This window comes from Papaver somniferum, chromosome 3 (genome assembly GCF_003573695.1).
Source record: "Papaver somniferum cultivar HN1 chromosome 3, ASM357369v1, whole genome shotgun sequence".
Lineage (NCBI taxonomy): Eukaryota > Viridiplantae > Streptophyta > Magnoliopsida > Ranunculales > Papaveraceae > Papaver > Papaver somniferum.
Window position 1 is genome coordinate 9450135 of NC_039360.1, and position 21850 is coordinate 9471984.

The 21850-nt window shown below is 36.6% G+C and overlaps 4 protein-coding genes across 14 annotated transcripts; 2 read left to right on the top strand and 2 right to left on the bottom strand.

Annotated features, from left to right (window-relative positions):
• The first annotated feature begins 191 nt into the window (after positions 1 to 191).
• On the top strand, positions 192 to 2349 carry LOC113358988 (protein DETOXIFICATION 35-like). Its single transcript, XM_026602691.1, has 7 exons — positions 192 to 236; positions 595 to 1220; positions 1324 to 1380; positions 1477 to 1715; positions 1815 to 1919; positions 2038 to 2126; positions 2299 to 2349. Exons 1-7 carry the CDS (start codon positions 192 to 194, stop codon positions 2347 to 2349), a joined length of 1212 nt encoding a protein of 403 aa, XP_026458476.1.
• A 364-nt stretch (positions 2350 to 2713) lies between these two features.
• Positions 2714 to 8048, bottom strand: LOC113355279 (mechanosensitive ion channel protein 4-like). Of its 11 annotated transcripts, XR_003362333.1 has the most exons (8): positions 7784 to 8048; positions 7552 to 7577; positions 6424 to 6559; positions 5816 to 6348; positions 5453 to 5692; positions 3998 to 4277; positions 3592 to 3715; positions 2714 to 3173 (listed from the first exon to the last, which is right to left on the bottom strand). XR_003362333.1 is itself a non-coding variant. In XM_026598106.1 (7 exons), the coding sequence occupies exons 5-7, from the start codon at positions 4042 to 4044 to the stop codon at positions 2862 to 2864; spliced, it is 483 nt and encodes a 160-aa protein (XP_026453891.1). In that variant the 5' UTR covers positions 4045 to 4277; positions 5453 to 5692; positions 5816 to 6348; positions 6424 to 6559; positions 7823 to 8048; the 3' UTR covers positions 2714 to 2861. The 11 variants fall into 11 exon arrangements, 4 of the variants coding, with proteins under 4 accessions (XP_026453891.1, XP_026453890.1, XP_026453889.1 ...); XR_003362328.1 differs by having other exon boundaries at positions 7552 to 8048; XR_003362331.1 differs by having other exon boundaries at positions 5453 to 5610; positions 5816 to 5932; positions 6070 to 6348; positions 6424 to 8048.
• A 347-nt stretch (positions 8049 to 8395) lies between these two features.
• Positions 8396 to 9673, top strand: LOC113358989. Its single transcript, XM_026602692.1, has one exon. It carries the CDS (start codon positions 8396 to 8398, stop codon positions 9671 to 9673), a length of 1278 nt encoding a protein of 425 aa, XP_026458477.1.
• A 7538-nt stretch (positions 9674 to 17211) lies between these two features.
• LOC113358990 (receptor-like serine/threonine-protein kinase At4g25390) lies at positions 17212 to 19487 on the bottom strand. The gene is made up of 2 exons (XM_026602693.1): positions 19284 to 19487; positions 17212 to 17568 (listed from the first exon to the last, which is right to left on the bottom strand). Exons 1-2 carry the CDS (start codon positions 19485 to 19487, stop codon positions 17212 to 17214), a joined length of 561 nt encoding a protein of 186 aa, XP_026458478.1.
• Between the last annotated feature and the right edge of the window lie 2363 nt (positions 19488 to 21850).

Genomic DNA, 21850 nt, shown 5'->3' on the forward strand with positions numbered 1-21850 from the left:
AAATGCACTTTTTTTGCGAAAAATAGAAATGGCCGTGCTAAAAATATAAAGATTTATATCAGTTTATAAGAAAAAATATTTAAAAAAAAACTCATTTTTCTGAATATTATCTTTTTATTTTAATAACAATAATAAGATCGGTTAAAATTATTAGCGCGGTAGGTCAACCCGTTAAACGACGGGTTCTATAAATGGCAATTAATTATCTCTTGAGGAGTCCTCCAGTCATGTATAATGTGCTTTTAATACTTCACTTAAACACACGAATTACTCGGTGTGGCTAACGAGCTTTAATTTGACTTGTTCCAGTTTTCCGATTCACTTTCTGAGATTTATCTCTGTTTCAAAAAGAATAGGTTGTTTCATGTATAATTTGTACATAAAACCAGTCTACTATTTTGGAACGGAAGAAGTATTCATTTTATTTTACCTAGTTTTCCACTGATCCATTTTTTAATATATCTTCGTAGAGGCGTAAATGTGACTTTATAAGAAATTTTGATGGAACTCTGGGATCATTATATTAACTACTTACACTAGGTGCAAGAATTTTAATACAATCACTCTTGTGTAATTAACATTTATTCTATACAGCTTGGAATGGGAAGTGCACTTGAGACACTATGTGGGCAAGCCTTTAGTGCTGGGCAAACATACATGCTTGGAATTTACATGCAACGCTCTTGGATAATCTTACTTGTGAGTTGCATTATCCTCACTCCCATTTACTTATTCGCGACTCCAGTCCTAAAGCTTCTTGGACAACGAGATGATATCTCAGAAATGGCCAGGCAATTTGCGGTCCAAATCATTCCTCAGATGTTTTCACTTGCCATCAATTTTCCATCCCAAAAGTTCCTTCAATCCCAGAGCAAGGTCGGAGTTCTTGCTTGGATTGGATTCTGGGCTTTGATTTTTCACATTTTTCTACTCTGGCTCTTCATCTACGTATTTGGTTGGGGTACTGTTGGTGCTGTTGTGGCATATAACATCTCGGGTTGGATTGTGTCTTTGGCTCAAGTAGTATACGTGGTAAAATGGTGTACAGATGGATGGAAAGGATTGTCTTGGTTGGCATTTAAGGAGATATGGGCTTTTGTTCGACTCTCTTTAGCTTCTGATGTGATGCTTTGCCTAGAGATTTGGTATATGATGGTTTTAGTTGTCCTCACTGGACATCTTGGAGATGCGGTGATCGCAGTTGGGTCAATTTTTATCTGGTGAGCCCTCAAGATATCATTCTAAAGCATTAGTAACTGAAGAGGCATGTTGTTTCCGATTTCTAGATGGTTATTTATCTAGTGATTCTTATTTTTATTTCAGCATGAACATTAATGGATGGGAAGGTATGTTGTTCATTGGAATAAATGTTGTTGTAAGGTAAAACGTATATGGTTAAACTATCTCAGCCACTTTCTTCATGTTTTTTTGTTCTTGTACATGCTGATATGATTGTCTTTATCAACTTATTTTCAGCGTTCGGGTCTCAAATGAACTTGGTTGTGGACACCCTAGAGCTGCCAAGTATTCGGTCATGGTTGTAGTTCTCGAGTCTCTCATTATTGGGTTGTTCTTCATGTTTGTTATCTTAATTAGCAGGGATCATTTCCCTATCATATTCACAAGCAGTAAAGAACTTCAACAAGTTGTTGCTCGCCTTGCTTACCTTCTTGGTATAACCATGGTGCTTAATAGCATCCAACCAGTTATATCAGGTATGTATTATAATTAATTAAGCTTTTATTTCAGTACATGCACATAATTGAACTTCAATAGATTTTGAGCCTTTTGATTCCATCTAAACTTTGTTTCAGGTGTTGCGGTTGGAGGTGGATGGCAAGCTTTGGTGGCATATATTAACCTAGCTTGTTATTACATATTTGGACTTCCGCTGGGTTACAAGGCAAATTTAAGAGTGCAGATAATTTGATTTAATCATTTTGCACTATTTTTTTCTACTGTTTTTAAATTGGTTGATGAAAAAGTACTTCGATTATTGAAATCCTTGTGAGAAAGTTCAACAACTGACTTAACAAGAGGGTATTTGGGCTGGAATGCTTTGTGGAACTGCTTTACAAACTTTGGTTCTCTTGATAATCATTTGCAAAACCAACTGGACCAAGGAGGTGAGCATTCTTATTTTTTTTCTTAAGAAGCTTATAAAATAGTTGACAACAATACAAAAAAAATAAAAAATCCTTAAAATAGGTTGAGTTCAAAGAATCTTTGTAGTAAAATGTCACCATGGTATTGGATAGTATTATATTTCATCTGATGCCGAAAAAACTTACATTGCATGTTGAACAAGCATCGGAACGTGTTAAAATGTGGGGTGGATCAGGTGACTAAGATTGCTAAGATACAATTTTGGGATGCTTAAAATCCTGCTAGGTAGTAATTGAACAACTCGTCTTTTAAGTTTATATTTTACAATGTTTTAGTTGTAATTGGGTTAGATTTAAGAATAGGTTTCTGCAAGGTTGAACTAAATCCTTTTGAATCTTGGTTTACTAGGAGGATTTTATCTTTATCTTCAATGGAGTTTAGATATTGTATAAGTTGTTGGATGCTCATTTGGTTAACTAAACTTTTTTCTTTATTTATAACAAGTAAATACGCACACGCGATGCGAGTGCAGTTATGTTTCGAAGTTTCCAAACCTGTAAAACAAATCATCTATTGATTTCTATAATTGAAAATGCAGACGCAAAAAAACACCAACGTATTGTTAAACATTGCTACTGCGTCAAAGAGTTTTCAATCAATTAATTTTAGCACAAAATACCAACTTCAACTTGATGTGACTCCGAAGGAATCAAATTATACTTTTCAGACACAATTATGTTCAATAACTTTTGCTTCTATGCTGATTTTACCTGAACACCGTCAATTTTACAATGGTCACCTACATCAAATGGATGCATTACAAAGACAAAGATGATAGCTTCAAAGATGGTCTTGCACGTGTTCTGGATCATGAAACCCACGAGTAGTAACTGGGATGTGATCAAGAGGATAACTTTTGATGTCGCCAGTCCCATCACTAGAACGAAAACCACGAGTATAACCACTGACACAATTGCACTAGCTAACTTGTGAAGCTGCTGCACTGCTGTTTTAGTGTCATTGAGAGAATGAGCAAGAGACCTTATTCGCTCAATATAAGCATGCACCTGAAGAAATAAAACCTACCACATTAGAAGCCTGGAAATGGTTAACAGACCAACCAATATCCCGTGTCGACAGTTCTGGCAAGAAAAAACACAGCCAAGAGTCGGATTATTTGGTAAATTCGTCACTCGGAAGGTTGTGTTCGGTTTTAACAAAATACAGCAGAATGCTTCTGCGATGCCAAAAATAGCTCATTTCAGCTTTATTCAGCTCAAAAGCAAAACCTTTTCAAGTGATACACTAAGTTTTTTATATGTACCATGAGTATGCTAAGAGATGGAACTCTTGTACTTCTCTACATCTTTAGCTTCCCGGCATTTTCATAGTGAATCCCTAATTACAGAAATCCATACTACAAAATGTATGTTGCCACTATAGACGCTAAAATAATACAGCAAAATATGGAGCAATTAATCTTACCACCAAGTTCCTGAAAGCAGATTTTTTGACTTGTCCAGTTTCAACAACTCCCTCAAAGAAAGGAAATATTGTCTGCATATCTTCTCTTCTTAAGAACCTAAGCAGATCCTCCTCTAGAATGTACCTGAAACACGACAGAGAAGTTCAACACAGTAAAAAAAAACAAGGATATCCCAGCTAGTATAGGTCAACACAAACCAACTCCTTGAGCCAATGACATTGACCGCCAATTCTCCTTCCTGTACAGGTGTGCATCTAATCCTAAAAGGCCCGAGTGTAGTGGTGCAATACATCCTTATTTCACAATTTAAAGTATTCGTTTAACCGATGTGTTTATTACTGGGTTCTAATCAAGAAACAACTATAAAGCAATACATAAATTTAATGGAAATTCATGCCCACTTACTTGGCTCCAGGCTTAGCGACGTTATTGAAAACCCTCTGGGCAGTCATTCTTGCTTCCCACTCGCTCGTAATTTCTGATTCTGCATTCCCAAAATCATCAATCGTCCTCGAGATTGTGGACAGACCAGAACTCGTCACATATTTTCATCAGTCTCCTGACACTCCAAGCGGAAGCTGTACTTTCCATACTTAGCTTCCTTCACTTCTCAATGTCTATCTTCCTTGAGCCACCCATCCTTCTGGAAATCCTCCTACTTTCTTTCAGTCCCGCGGGCATCGACCTAATTACATGCATACAAATATATTCTAATTTACCATTTTGAATTACCATGAAAAGCCTAATTTATTTATTTAGCCACAAATTTTTGGTAATGTGAAGACACAATTCCATCGTCTTCGCCAATTCCTGGTTGACTTAATGGGCAGTACATAAAAATCCTCAAATCAAAATCTTAGAAACAAAGGGAGTACAACCTATAGGCCATGTTCCTGCATCTTAGATTTTTGGAAAATGGAGTATCGGGAACGTCTCCATATCGGATACCCATACCTGTATGTGTACAACCACTGCCCATCTCACTTCATCATAGTTACAATCTTAACATTTTATCTCTACAACAACAAGTTCAATTTGCAGCCACATCTTTGTTTCAGCAATATGCAACCATTGTTTTCTAATGTTCTTAATTCTACTTTTTACACGGCTATGGCCCGCGTCGAAATGATTCGGCTAAATTATGCGACAACAATCATATTTTGGTATGGTTAGTCATGCATTTCCCAACACTCCAAGTATCCTTCTAGCATAATAATCGCCAAACCGACTATAAGTGACAAAGCTTGATTCACCGAAACAAAATCCTTGGTATCAGCAAGACCTATTGTATACTTGGTACGGAAAGTACAATAAGTCCATTCTATGTCTCAATACTGAAACTCTCCTGTTGTTTTCTCCAGGCGCACCAATTTCCTGAACTTTTTGAACTAACTTTGTGAACTAATTTACTCTAATGCTCTAGTTAGTTGACAACTCTAATTTTTGAACTTGGAATTTGTCAAGTTACACGCTTCGGACTGAGACACAAATCAGACATTGCAAAAGCATAGAACAAAAAGACTGAAATTTGATTCTGACCAGTGTAAAATTCAGGCACTGAGTCGACAAGATTGCTCTATAGTTTGTACAAGTTAAAGTCGGTTTCTTCTTTCTATAGACCAAAAGATACAGGAGTTGGGATTTTCAACGACATTAACTTTGTATCCTGCCTAGAGCATGTTAGAATAGAAAAAGAACAATCGAATACAGAACAGAACAACGTTGGCGTTCTTACGTTTTTACACTAAAGGTGACCATTTCACAAGAGAATGAGAAGCACAAGAACAACTTCCACAAGCAGATTGAACCATTACATCTTTTTCCTTTTAAAACCAGGAAAAAGGTTAGCATCATACATACCAAGATTGTCTATCTTCGAAATACAGTCATTCACTCTCTTTAAAACGATGGGCAGAGCAGCAACGTTCCTAGAAACCTTGGCTTTAAGCTGCAATATCTTCCTTGCAGTTTCGGGATCATCTTCTGCTAGTAATGTTACTTTACTGACTCCAAACTCTCTGCGCCATATGCAAAAATTTCAGTGCAGTCAAGGTGCAATGAGAATTGGACACAATATATAATGCGCGTTTCTTAGAACACCTGGAATGGATCAAAAGAAGGCAGAACGCATAATACCCATGCTCAGGTCACATTGTTCAGTGCTCTAAACTGAAGAAAAATCACAAATAAACAACAAGCAACAAAATTGGCATGAATTTTAACCTTGGTTTGCAGAGCCAGCTGGACCTAATATCCCAGGCATGAGGGTCTGAAAAGCCATTTGCTTTACTTCCACCTCCAAAGCTTTTACAACCTCCTCCTCCTCCTCATAATTGTCATCTGCACTGTCATTTTCAATCTCATGGACAGGAGAATCTTCTACCATTTTTCAAGTATTTTTCCAGGGATTTCTTTTCTTAAACCCTTAACAACTATTTCAAACAATCTGAAAGTAATGACTGTTGATTTGTTATTACCCGATTATAGTCGTAAGCAAATCAGAACAAAGCATGAGCAGCGAGCAACAATCCCAACTCTCTAAGTAACAGATAACACTTTAGCTTGCTGTAAACAAAAGAGTCGAGAAAATTAAAAAGTTAGCAAATTCTATCTTGTTTGTCTCGCTGCTTGGTGAATCTAATGCAGAATGTCCTCGAGGTGATGTTGTCTGTTGTCTTGACATCAATACGCATTTCAATCAATGTCTGCCACTTTCTTACAAGAGGTCTCAACTTGTCTGTGGTAAAATCCATTCCCTGAATCAAACAATTATAAATATATGTATCAAAATAAATCATTAATAAGAGACGGAATTGTAGATTGTTACTTACCCAGAAATTGGTAAGAACATTCTTTCTTTTAACATCCTCAACTCTAAGTCTGAACTTCTTGCACACTTGATCCGCATTGCCTCAAAGATCAGCCAATGAAACCTCACAGTTGGCGAGTGAGTCCTTAGGAAGCAATCTGGAAAACAAGAACATGCAATCCATTAATGTACATTGTTAAGATTATGAAGCAAATGAGGCTGATACTTGAAACACTGGCTTTGTAACCGTTAGCTAAGATCATAAATCATTGGCAGACGCAATACTAAAACATGAAACAAAGAGATGAGTCAGGTGAAAACAATGAAGCTATGTCTTATAGTCATCATGGGTATATCCGAAAGAACAAGTGCCTCAACAAAATCACAAAGCAAGTTTTCAGCAGGAATTGGTGCCAAAGCTTGTAAGCATCACCTACGATCATAGTTGTGCTACATCAGTATACCAAAAGATGGGCACCTAAGTTTCAATCAGCTGCTAGCTATGAATAAGAGACATAATCTACAAACATCCAAGATTGTTCTCTTAGGCAGTTCAAAGGGACATAACATCAATGAGCTTAAATTCCTTAATACCACCAACGGCAGCATTACTGCATCACCCCCACATCACCACCGCCACATACAAAAAGATGGCGTCTAAGTTTCTAAGTTAATAACATTTCTGCAGTGGTGGTGTTGATGTTTTGGACAGGTGGTTACTGATATGGTGGTGGTGGTGGTGCTGTTGTATTATGGTAAAGGTGGTTGCCGTGGTATTGGTATTGTAGTGTCATGGTGGTGGTGCTAGATTAAGTGGCTATGAACTCGAATTTGAGAGGCATAACCAGTCGATTACTACTCATGTTCTAACACTAAGAGTTCTCAAAACTGTAATGTTGTCTTTCACAAGATCACTGACTAATATCAGCTAAGTTGTCCTACTTGTGTAAAGATGATTACAAAACTGAGAAGAATAAAAAAAAAATGCTTTGTAATTTAAAATGCAGGTGCTCATAAAATAATTCCATTTTGTTGATGCATTTCACCAAACACTTTGCACATATTCATCAGTTTATTCATAACCAAATCAGATAACATGAGTTCTACATCGGACTTTTACATAGAAAACAGAACAGATGATGAAATTAACCTTTAAAGAAGCTTGATGTATTATTCCTTGTCAATGAGTAAAGAGGAGGAATGCAAGTAAGTGATGAAATATATAAAGTGGTAACAACAGATTTGAACAAATTTGAGTAAAAAAAAAACAACAAATTTGAGCAAAAACAAGGAAAATAAACCCCATCAATTGGTTCTCTATAGATGGAATCCTAGTCACTGTTAAATAAAGAATATGAAGATCAAATAAGAAATTTGGACACCTTATCATGGTTCTTCAAATAACCCATTTAGACTATCACCTTATCATCGTACATTTCAGAAACCCTAACTCCGAAATTTAACAAACTTGAGTTTTAAAGATAAAACAGACCAATTACACATCGAGCACACACAAATTGATAAGGTTTAATGAGATTTCCTGCTATCAGTTGATGATTGAAGTGGCGAGAAAAGATTTAATTTGGGTTTTTTCTTTTCGGAGGAACCGAAGACGAGACTTTTCAGGATCTAAGTTTTTTTTTTTTTTTTTGAAGAAAACTCTCGAGTTTAGTTGAATCATCATCGAGTATATAGGGCTTGATGGAATCGGGCCCATACCAAACCATGTGAAACGTCCCAAGTCTTTAGATGTCGTGTCCTAACATGGTTCTAATTGGGACTTTCATAAAGGTCCCAAGTCTTTAGATGTGGTGGCCTACTATTCTTGTTCCTGGTTTGGTTTCTATAACTCGGCTATACCCTACGTATAAATATTAATCGTATTTCCTGAACGGGTACTTAAGTTCACATAAACGAGTAACCATATAAAATCTTAAAAACCCCTCTCTGATCATCTTAATTAATTTTTCTCTTTTTTCAGAAGTATCTGATCAATGGGTAAACATCCATGCATCTCTTGGGATCCAATTCTATGGGGTAAGTGTCGTGTTTTATTTACGAGAAATAATAAGGAATCCAAGTTATCAAAAGTTGACAATGAATCTGTTCACGAGGGACATCATATCCCTGATCTTCCTTTTCATATCATCACCAACATACTCCTTAGACTTCCCGCAAAGTCCCTCTTCCAGTTGAGGCACCATACTAGCTCAACTGACTTGTTATATGATTTAACCACGGATCCGTACTTTATGCGCGCACACCTAGACCAAGCCCGAGCTACTCCAACCATTGTTGTGCGATCTCTTTCGCAACCCATTGACAATTGCATAGAGCTTTTTCTTTTTGATGATAAAGCTGAGTACGTTGAGGCTAAAAGCTTCGATCTTAGTTCATATGGCGAGGAACGCCCAACTGATCTCTGGGGTTCATATGATGGGTTTCTTTTATTCACAAGCCAAGCCAGGCATTTATGGCAATTCTGTATTTGGAACCCGATCACAAAAGAACAAGTAACCGTCACGTCGCCAAGTCGTCTTTTATATGTCTGTGGATTTTACTTCCATCCATGTAAAAAGGAGTACGAAGTGGTTGTATGTCGCTATACTGCACGAAAATTCGACTTTCAGATTCTTAATTTAAGAACTAAGCATAGAAGAAGTGTTGGTAGCGGCTCTTACCCTCCAAGTACAAAAAGACCGCCTGTATTTATCAACGGGACGTTTTACTGGATGGTGGATTGGTTAGCTTATTTCATCCGGAACAACTGTGTTCTCCCTAGCCTATCAGACGCAATATTATCATTCAATATTGAAGCCGAGGAGTTTAGTACCATGGAATCTGCTGTGCCATGTAATTATACTCCAACGCAAAGAAGATACCCAGGAAATGAGTTTCAACTTTTCGATTTGGAAGGAGAATTGAGCCTATTCGATCCTTCGTCAAGAACTGAAGTGGTCATATGGGTGTTTAACAACAATACCAAACATTGGGATAAGAAACACTCAGTGATTAGTCCCTATCACGAGCAAAAGTGGTATTTCTACTCGTACTTCACCGAATTTGAATACATCAAGATGAAAGGAGAATTCATAGCATATCACTGCTGGGGTACAAGAAAACCATATATTTACAATGTAAGTTTTGGAACTTGGAAGCTGTTTGAAATAAAGGGATTTGAAAGAGATTGCACAACAACAATTCATACTCAAAGTCTTGTCTCTTTGGATGTTGCAGATTCAGTTATACCACTAGAAAATATTGATGTATAAATTTGATCTCTTGTCTGGTTTTTTCTTTCTTATCAAATGAATCTACATACCTAATGGCTTTTCTCTTAGAATTTAGTTGATTTATATTTTATACACGTCTTTATTAGCATTACAAAAAAGTAAATAACAAAATAATTGAAAACAAAATAAAACCTTTGACATTGGGAGGATTGGACCAACTCAGCCATATCAACATTGTTGGGACGGAAGGCAGATAAGTAATTACGAAATAAATTAAGATAGATGTTAAAACTGCACATAGAAAATTCTTTTCCCTAAAAAAGTTTGTTTGGACGAAGGAAACCTTATTTTGTGGGATCACAAAATTGACTAAAAAACTCATATACTATTTTTGGTGTGTCAAATAGACATGTAAAAAAAAGATACGCTTCTAATATTCTAGGATTTAAAAGATACTGTTCTAATATTCTATTTGGTTATTTTACCCAGAAAAATTTATAACAGCGGACTAAAGCGCCCTCTCCGTATATTTATTAGAATTTAACTAACGTGTTCTATATTTCTATTGCATTCACAAGTCTGCTGGTCAGTACCCTACAGTGCTCGGAGACTTGTACGATCCATGAATATATAATTCATAAAGCATTAGGAAATGCCCTAAGTACTACTAGCTATAGAAAAAAGGAAAATGATTTGTGAATATAAGACGTGTCAATTAGTTGATAGATGCTAACTAACTAATGCATGTCAGCCACAATACTAAAATAATGATTGTACTTGGGAAAAATAAAATAGTGTGTAATATTATTTGAATAAAGTAAAAGAAGAGTTGGTAGCTGTTCGGTGTTTTTTTTAGGTGAAAAATTAGGATAAAGATCCGCTAAACGTGTAGTTCGCTACATTGAATCAAGTACGATCCCAAAATTTCATACTCAATTAGTAAGTTAATTAAGGTACTGAGGTGCAGATGATATTCAATGGGATTGACACAAGTTTTCTTTATAAAATCAAGTACACCGTATACTAAACCTTGAAATTTATCCTAGTTTAAACTTGATGAAACCAATTTTATCCTTGTATAAACATGGATGGAACCATGCACAACACAAATTAAACCCGGATGAAACCAGCTTCATTTTAGCTTTAAAATAGATGAATACAAATTTCAACCGAATATAAAACAGGATGAAACTAGTTTCATGCCAGTTAAATATGAATAAAAACAAATTTATGGAAATCTAAAACAAGATGGTACCGGTTTCACCCTAGCAATTTTTGAATAATTTATTTTTTCTCATTTTATTCAGGATGCATCCAGTTTCATCCTACCTATTTTTTGAATAATTTCTTATATCTTAGTTTAAGTCAGAATCCAACCAGTCTCATCACAACAAAAAAAATTTGATTTTTTTTTCGAATTTAGTATCAACAATAGGTCTTGTTTAGTAGATATGCTCATACCATTTCCAAAATTATAAGTTTTATTAAAATATGACTTATATTTCATAAGTTGTGAATTTTTTCGTGATTAATTTTAAATTGAAAAGAAAAAAAAGTAACCTAGAGAGAGAAATGGATAAAAAGAAGAAAAAAAAGAGGTGAAGGGTATATATGTCTGTGAGATATAGTTTTCATTTTACCCAACCATAATTTTACTTGTCTTTTACTACCGCACCTTATGTTTTTTTGGGCATTTGACCCATTTTATCTTCCGGGATACCTCTCTCCCCCTCATTCTAATCACTGCATTTGTACCAATGGATACATTTTTGTGTCCGATTTGTCTCGATTATATATATTGTTAGGGCTCATTTTTGTACTTATTACGGTGTTTTTGTGTATGTTATTTTTGTCCAATAAGCATTTTGGAAAAATCGGTTCGAAAAGTTGTTAAAGGCATCCTGGGGAATTACTAAAGGCACCCATAATTTGGATAAGGGGCATCTCAATCAATAAGGGGCACCCAAGCTGTTAAAGGCACCCGAGGTTTGGTTCAGGACACTTCATCTTGAACATTTGAATTCTGGTTTTTGGCGAGATATAAAGAACAAAATTAGGTTTCGATTTTTGGACAGCTTTTGGACTGATTCAATCCTTAGGTTTAGTACAGGTGAACTTTAGTTGACTAAACAGGCCTGGTATATGAGTTTGATTCAACTAAATTTGAGCAGATATAAAAGATACTGTTCTAATATTCTATTTGGTTATTTTACCCAGAAAAATTTATAACAGCGGACTAAAGTGCCCTCTCCGTATATTTATTAGAATTTAACTAACATGTTCTATATTTCTATTGCATTCACAAGTCTACTGGTCAGTACCCTACAGTGCTCGGAGACTTGTACGATCCATGAATATATAATTCATAAAGCATTAGGAAATGCCCTAAGTACTACTAGCTATAGAAAAAAGGAAAATGATTTGTGAATATAAGACGTGTCAATTAGTTGATAGATGCTAACTAACTAATGCATGTCATCCACAATACTACAATAATGATTGTACTTGGGAAAAATAAAATAGTGTGTAATATTATTTGAATAAAGTAAAAGAAAAGTTGGTAGTTGTTCGGTGTTTTTTTTAGGTGAAAAATTAGGATAAAGATCCACTAAACGTGTACTTCGCGACATTGAATCAAGTACGATCCGAAAATTTCATACTCAATTAGTAAGTTAGTTAAGTTACTGAGGTGCAGATGATATTCAATGGGATTGACACAAGTTTTCTTTATAAAATCAAGTACACCGTATACTAAACCTTGAAATTTATCCTAGTTTAAACTTGATGAAACCAATTTTATCCTTGTATAAACATGGATGGAACCATGCACATCACAAATTAAACCCGGATGAAACCAGCTTCATTTTAGCTTTAAAATAGATGAATACAAATTTCAACCGAATATAAAACAGGATGAAACTAGTTTCATGCCAGTTAAATATGAATAAAAACAAATTTATGGAAATCTAAAACAAGATGATACCGGTTTCACCCTAGCAATTTTTGAATAATTTATTTTTTCTCATTTTATTTAGGATGCATCCAGTTTCATCCTACCTATTTTTTGAATAATTTCTTATATCTTAGTTTAAGTCAGAATCCAACCAGTCTCATCACAGCAAAAAAAATTTGATTTTTTTCGAATTTAGTATCAATAATAGGTCTTGTTTAGTAGATATGCTCATACCATTTCTAAAATTATAAGTTTTATTAAAATATGACTTATATTTCATAAGTTGTGAATTTTTTCGTGATTAATTTTAAATCGAAAAGAAAAAAAAGTAACCTAGAGAGAGAAATGGATAAAAAGAAGAAAAAAAAGAGGTGAAGGGTATACGTGTCTGTGAGATATAGTTTTCATTTTACCCAACCATAATTTTACTTGTCTTTTACAACCGCACCTTATGTTTTTTTGGGCATTTGACCCATTTTATCTTCCGGGATACCTCTCTCCCCCTCATTCTAATCACTGCATTTGTACCAATGGACACATTTTTGTGTCCGATTTGTCTCGATTCTATATATTGTTAGGGCTCATTTTTGTACTTATTATGGTGTTTTTGTGTGTGTTATTTTTGGCCAATAAGCATTTTGGAAAAAATCGGTTCGAAAAGTTGTTAAAGGCATCCTGGGAAATTACTAAAGGCACCCATAATTTGGATAAGGGGCACCTCAATCAGTAAGGGGCACCCAAGCTGTTAAAGGCACCCGAGGTTTGGTTCAGGAAACTTCATCTTCAACATTTGAATTCTGGTTTTTGGCGAGAAATAAAGAACAAAATTAGGTTTCGATTTTTGGACAGCTTTTGGACTGATTCAATCCCTGGGTTTGGTACAGGTGAACTCTAGTTGACTAAACAAGCCTGGTATATTTGTTTGATTCAACTAAATTTGAGCAGATAGTTGGGTATTTGAAGAAACAGAGTCTCGGTTTTGCTTCTCTCCTTCCCGTGTTTCTATACGCTTGGCATGTATTCATAGAAGTCCTGACACACAATCTTTAATGAGTTTGCAACGAATTTGAGTGTGTAAGCATTAGGTGTCAAAGTGAAGGATGAAAGAAAAGGAAGATTTCACGTAAAACAGGGAAGAAATTCCTGTATCCTGCATTGAGAGTAAAAGAAAATATTTGCATTGATTGTTGCGATATTTTGAAATACCTCGTGGTGTGGTAGAGGATGTTTTGATTGAGATTGATTAGTTTATTTATCCAGTGGATTTCGTTGTTATAGATACTCAGCCTGTTCAAGACTCTAGTGCACAAATACTAGTGATTTTAGGTCGCTCATTCTTAGTGACAGCTAACGCTATCATCAACTGTAGGACCGGACTTATGAACATATCCTTTGGTAATATTACCACTGAACTAAATGTATTTAATGTTACTAGACAACAATCTGATAATTTAGAGGAATTGAATATGACTAACCCTTTAGTTCAGGATCTAGTTCATGATAATTGGGATGAAACTTTATATGGCGATTCTCGAGATGAATTTGATGAGACAATTATCTTAGGTTAGATAGATGACCAGACTTAAGAACTAGAAGAAGCTTTCGGATATTTTAAAGACTTTATAGACCCGTAAATTCAAGCCATAGTTAAAGGTCTTACAGAGAGTAATGATTACCCTAAGTTTGGGGGTTGTGATGGTTCAAATGATCGTCAATATCCCCATTAGAAGTCCCTAAGTTGGGACTCTTGTTGGATTTTGAATATGAAGCTCGAGTTTCTGATTTTGGTACGGCGGGGATTTTGAAACCAGATTCATTAAATTGGACTTCACTTGCAGGGCATCCAACTCAAAACCAATTGGCCAATTGGCAATGAGTGGAATGGCCTTTCTAGATTATATTCAATGTTTATTAATGGGATATTAGCAATGTGGGACTATTATCCTTCACACGCCCCCTCACGTGTAGGGTACTCTTTGTGGGCCTCTAACACGTGGACCAGTGTTGTAATAGGTGGCCGTTGGGCCTACTTACATAGGGGCCTGACTCTGATACCATGTTAGAATAAGGGCATCCAATTAAAAACTAATTGACAATGGGTGGAGTGACCCTCCTAGATTATATTCAATGTTTATTAATGGGATATTAGCAATGTGGGACTATTATCCTTCACACCTTAAAACTTTTGTGATTTACTGCTATCAAGGTATCATATATCTGAAATCAGTAAGTAATTCACGTCCATTTATTTGTTAATAATGATGTTTGTAGAGCCTGCCTATACAATGAAAGTTACCGAGATATGTGATGTTTATAGCTTTGGGGTGATCATATCAGAAGTACTTATGGGGAGACCTCCATCTGAAATCATCATATTGCTCTCAGAAATTCTTCTTTCATCCCCATCATCGAGTAAGTTGGAGCCAGACATAAGGTTGATAGACATCTTGGACCCATGCATTGGAGAACCATCAGATATCATGAAGAAGGAAGTAATGTACATCCTGAAGGTTTGATTTTCCTGTTTACGGGGTGATCCATGTAGTTGGCCAACTATGAAAGAAATATCCGTGGAGCTATCATTGGAAGTTTAGAGCAGGGCTGATTTAGCAAAGCATTTGGAAATAATTACACTGGGAGACACTCTGCAGTAATAATAATTTGTGTAACCAAGTCATCTTCTTTTTTTCTTTTCATTTTTTTTCCTCTTTTTAAGTTAATCAGTTATGATTTTATCTTTTTCAATTGTAATCTTTTCTCTCTGTGGGTCCTATGAATATTTTTTAATATAAGATGTAATACTCCATTGCAAAAAAATATGCAACAGCATCAGGGAAAGCTTACATCCGCGAGGGGAACTCTTCTTAAAATAACCCTCAACTGTAGAGTTGCACACACAAGCCGCACAACTAATCCAGGTTGTAATTAATTAATCACCTCGTGTTTGTCAAATCAGATAATCATACACATTTGGAGAAGTTCAAGATTCTCGGTACAAGAATATATCATGAAATCTCTCAACACTTAACTTGGCCCAACGTACATGTGCTCCGGTATCAATCTCGTCTACTCAGTTCCCTGGCATGTCCTACCCATCCTGTCTTTATGTTGCATCCGTGTTTGTTAGGTTAAGACTTTAGAGTTACAGCAATAGAAAGATGGATGTTGTGGCTACAGAAAGATTGGGTCCATTAAGTAAAGGAGGTAGAGAAAGCTAAAATAACTCATATAAGTTTGTTTACAGACTTTTCAATTAATCTAGCTGTAGGAATTCCCACAACAAACACCCAATTTAGAATAGAAGATCAATCTAAGACATCATGGAGAACATACAGTTTCATTTCATTAAAAGTTAGAACAAACATGAGCAACAATGTTGAAACCCTAACTTGGAGAACTAGAATTACTTTCTCTCTCCTAAATTCTTTACTTAACTCTCCAAGATATCTCCCTTGATACAATGGCCTCTCATCATTTTATAGTGTATTTACATAGTGGAAGACAGCTAATAAACCTCTTAATTTCGGATCTGGGAGGGCGTCAATCTTCTCCCTGCTTAATAACTGCCGCCTTGACATTTGAACTACCGCATTGATCTTCGAACTTTTGGTGTGACTTGGTGACGTCATCTCTTCTGTCATCAGGGATTTGTTGGATGCATATTCGTCTGCTAGCAAATGTATTCCTTCGCGCTAATAACACTTGTGCGGTATTTTGTACCCACAATAAATATAAGTTTGTTTATAAACAATGACCAAATTGTGAATCGGTGATGCAAGGTAGAGTCATGACACTGTGTATCACCTAAAGTTGGGAGTCTTGGGACCAATCTGTCTATATATATATATATATATATATATATATGAAATGAAATGTAACATTACTAGTTAAATCTATAAAGATGATGAAATCTACATTAAGGTTTTTGATTTATATATGGAGCAATTTGTCTTTGTTCACTTCAATAGTCAATAAACAATGGCGTTCCTCTTGCAGTCTCTTTTTCATTTCTTTTCAAGTTATCTGTTAACAGGGAAGGGTCCATCCAAGATCTCACAATTAATGCAAATAACCCAAGATGGAACCTAACTTTCAAGAGAACACTGCATAATGAATAGGTAAATAAATTGTGCACCCTACTGCAATATATTGGTCATTCTCCTCCTATATCGGTTGGACCTTCAACTGTTAGGTGGAAAGCATCTACCACCCCTGTTTTCACTGTCAAAGACTGTTATTTATGGTTACTCAACGAGAAGTTTTTAATTGAAAGCATCCTATCATGCCCTTCAAAGTTATCTGGCTTCACCAATTGCCTACAAAGATTCATTTCTTTCTATGGAAAGCTATGTTAAACAGAATGGGTACCAAGGATAACTTGTTTATTAGAGGCATAGACTCTGATGGTATCCGTGTCCTCTGTCAAGTCTCATTGGAATCAGTCGATCACATTTTCAATACATGCACCTTCGTTTGAGATCTATGGGGCTTCGGAAACCATATGAGTTGACAGTTATCTTGAATAAAAATATTTTGGATTGAAAGATATATATTCATAACAGAATGATTTAAAGGAAACAACTGAAATGGAAAAATATAAAATAAAACTTGGTCGCACAAATTATTATAACAACAGAATGTCGGCTAAAGTAATAATTTCTAAAGGCTTTGCTAAATCTGCCATGTTCTGAGCTAACAAAGATAGCTCTACTGCGACCTCTTGCATAGTTGGTCGAGTACACGGGTCATCCCGTAAGCATGAAAATGCAGCTTTCACCATATACATTATTTCTTTCTGCGCAATATATGTTGGTGCTCCAATGGATTGGTCCAAGATGTCTTTCAACCTTATGTTTTGCCCCACAATACTCGATGCTGGAGGTGAAAGAAGAATTTGCGAGAGCAACGTGATGATTTCTGATGGATGTTTTTCCATAAAAACTTCTAATATAATCACCCCAAAGCTATAAACATCACATTTCTGTTGGAAATGATTTTGGAGTTAATGGGATAAATGGGTATTGAAAATGATTTGAGAATGGGCTCACAGACACTCAACTGTGGTTTAAGAGAAATGAAATTTTATTTCTCTCAAAAACTTTGTTTGGTGGTACAAAACCTTACTTCTTACACACACTCCATTTAATTCTCACCTTACCACTAACTTTGGTTTTCACTCAATTACATCTTCCCCATGATGTCTATTGCCCTATTTATAGGCTCTTAACCAACTCTTCACTACTCTAGTTTGGTCTAGAATATTCATGACTCATTCACTTTACAACTAACTAGAATATTCTAGAGAACTTGGGCTCTAATAGCCATGAAGTCTCTAGATGGGCTAGTATTATGGACTAATACAATAGACATTGGGCATAGATAATTCTAGACACTTCTAAACTAAAATCAAGTTTACAATTTTAACAGCCGCCCTTAACTTGATTTGAAGTAACTCCAAGAATTTCTCGTAATTTGACGAAGACCCGTTCTTTAGGTTTTGTGAATATGCCCGCAACTTGGTCTTGAGACTTTGTATATTTCAGTTGTACCTTATCTCTGATATGCACTCTCGATAAAATGGTACCGTGTGTCGATGTGCTTGCTGCGGTCGTGGAACACTGGATTCTTTGCTAAAGCCATTGATCTTGTTGTCCACAAATATTGTAGTCGGTTCTTCCTACTCCATTTTAAGTTCCTTCATTAAAACTCCTTAGCCATATCGCGTGACAAACCACGATGCTGCGCTCGTACTCAGCTTCACAATGGAAAGTGGACGATCGTTCGAACTCCAAGTGAAGCCCGTATCCGAGGAAAAATACAATCAGTAGTACTTTTCCTTTCATCTAAATCTCCGGCCAATCACTACACTATATCCAACGAGTTTGTACTTGTATGGATGGAGTAAAATAAACGGAAATCAAGTGTACCTTTTAAGTATCGCAGAATTCTGTTGGCAGTCTCATATGGGTAACCGTAGGTGCTTCCATGTATCGACTGATTAGTCATACCCGTTGAGAATATCTGCCTTGTACAAGTTAAGTATCTCAAACTTCCAACAAGGCTCTTGTAAAGAGTCGGATTGACCTTCTCGCCTCCATCGATCTTTGATAGCTTGATTTCGCATTCCACGGGAGTATTGCCGGATTACACTCCTCCATTTTAAATCTCTTAAGGATTTCCTTCGCATATCCTTTTTGAGATAAAAATTCCATTTTTCCGTTGTTTTACTTCGAGCCAATATGTATGACATAAGACCGATGTTCGTCATCTCAAATTCCTCTCGTCATTGCTTTCTTGAATTCTTCGAACATTATTGGTATTGCCGGTAAATATCAAATCATCCACACATAGGCAAACGAGCAACATATCTTATTTTTCATTCACCTTCACATAGAGAGCATGTTCATGCGGGCATTTCCTAAATTATTTTCTTGGAAGTACTTGTCGATTTTGTTGTACCATGCTCGTGGTGCTTGTTTTTTAGGACCGTATAAAGCCTTTTTAAACTTCAGGACTTTATTTTCTTGTCCTTTTACTTACTTCGTACCCTGGCGGCTGCTCGACATATACCGTCTCTTCAGATGCCCATTTAGAAAGGCTGACTTGACGTCCATTTTATGGACTTTCCATCTATTTTGGGCAGCTAGAGAGATAATTAATCTTATAGTTTCAAGACGAGCGACAGGAGCAAAACACCTTATCATAGTCGATGCCCTCTCTTTGGTTGTATCCTTTTACTATACCAATTTGCCTTGTATCTTTCAACCTCCCTTTAACGTTTTCTTGGCTTTGTACACCCACTTTACTCCAATTCCTCTTTGTCCTTTCGTAAGTGTTTAACAATCTCCAGGTGTTATTCTTCTCAATAGCCTTAATTTCTTCTTCATCGCCTTTCTCCATTTTTCACTTTCCACGGCTTCGTCAAAGTTATTGGTTCACTATCTGCAAAGAGATAAAAGAGAGATATTTGTCTCTGTAGATATCATTTAAAACTCCTCGTCGTATGGGCCTTTCGCTTGAGCTTCATCTGCTGATGATGGATCATTCTGGTGCAACGCTGAAGGAGATGGAGGTAGTGTATTAGCTGGAGATTCTGATACCGGTGGTTGTTGTTGCTCTTCTTCTACGATAGGAGAAATTGTAATCCTTTCTTGAACACCGACATCCCAGATGCCTTCTTCATCGAACTCCACATCTCTGCTTGTGATGACCTTTCTATTGATTGAATCGACAACTTGTATCCCTTGGATCGAGAGCATAACCGATAAATATGTACTTGGAACTCCTGTCATCCAGCTTCGTCCTCAGCTGACTCGGCACATGAGCATAGTGATACTTCCGAATACTCATAATATGAGACGACGGGTTTCACTCTTCTCCATGCTTCTAAAAGAGTCATGTTCCACACGTTTTTTGTGGGACATCGGTTTATCAGGTAAACCGCACAGTCAACCGCTTCATCCCAAAACTCCCTGGCACTCCTTCGTCTTCAACATACTCCGGGCCATATTGAGAATTGTCCTGTTTCTCCTTTTGGAAACTCCATTTTGTCGAGGTGTATGGAACCGAAGAGGCCGACGATTCCGTTGTCTTCAAGTAAGACCGAACTCCTTCGAAGTAAATTCACCCTCTGTATGATCTCATAGCCACAATTTCGAAGCCGCTTTCTTTCTCCACAAGGGATTTAAATTTCTTGAAATTGGAGAAAACCTCTGATTTTTGTTTCAAGAAATAAACCCATGTTTTTCGACTAAAATCGTCGACAATATGAGGAAATAGTTAGTTTCCACCATACGAGCTTGGATTTATTGGTCCACAAACGTCTGTGAACAACTCCATGGCTTTGTGGCTCTCGTCAGTGTTTCCTAGGAAAAAATTTCTGAAATGTTTTCCAAGTAAACATCCTTCGCACAATTGATCCGGGTGGTCTATTCTTGGCAAACCTCAAACCATATTTGTTGGACAATAACTTTAATCCTCCAAAATTTAGATGTCCATATCTAAGATGTCAGATCCATGACGAGAGTTTCACACAAGCAGTCGACATCTCTCGCGACGTCATTTGAATGTCAGATAGAACATCCTATTTCCCGTCATTGGCACTTTGGCAATTAGTTTCCTCTCCCATCTCTTATGAAAAGACTAAGGTTTCCGTGTTCATCCTAGCCCTTTGCTAAGAGTTTTCCCCAAACTTAATATATTCATTTTTACGTTGGGGACATAATATATTAGAAATAATTGATGGTTTCCATTTTTGAATCGAATCAAAAAATTCCAAGACCACTCACCGGAGTTTTCGCTCCATTTCCGACGTCACGTTGCCGGAAACTGATTCATCAAGCTCCACGAATTTCTCCTTTGTGCTGCACATATGGTTGCTTGCTCCCGTATCAAGCACCCATGTACATTTTTCATCATTGTCACCTCCTTTGCATGCCCACCAACAAGTCTGGGATCTGATTTACTTTACTAGCGTAGTTTTGCTCCCTCCTCGACATTATTTGAAAGAAGAATCCGAAGCATAATGACCAAGCTTATGAAAATTAGCATTCGATTTGAGATTTGTCAACCTGGCCTATTATTGTTTGCGCCATGAATTGTTCCTCTACCACGACCTATTGTGGAACTTGACCTCTGGCCTCTCTGATCATTGTTTATTTGTTTGCCTCTTCCCTTCCGCCGTAGTAGCCGCGTCCCTTCCTCTAGCATTACTAGATCTCTCTCCTTTGTCTTTTAAAGTAAGCTTAGCTTGTAGAACTTGTTCTACCACTCCCTCTTTACTTATCTTCTCATTCTTTCTTCATGGGCTTGAAGATATCCCATGAGCTCATCCACGGTCATGGATTCAACGTCTTTGGACTCCTCGATTGCTACGACGATAGAGTCGAATTCTGAAACAAGTGACCGTAGTATTTTTTTCGATCACACGACTATCACCCATGACCTTCGCCATTTTTTCTTAGTTGATTAACAACAACTAAAAACTCTTGAAAAATAATCCGTATATTAATGACTATTTCATGGAAGAGATTTCGAACTCACCTCTTAGAGTTTGCAACCACGCACCTTCTTTACTTTGTCCACCGCCTTGAATGAATTTTACAAATCTCCCACTTCTTTGCATTAACAGCTCCGATATCTTCTTCTCGAACGAACGACTCATCCATTCCTTGATAGAGAGGTAAGAGCCTTCTTGTCTCTCTTTGAAATGTGCAACACATCGTTCATTTGCGGAAGCGCCGCTTCTCCTCCATATCAAACAT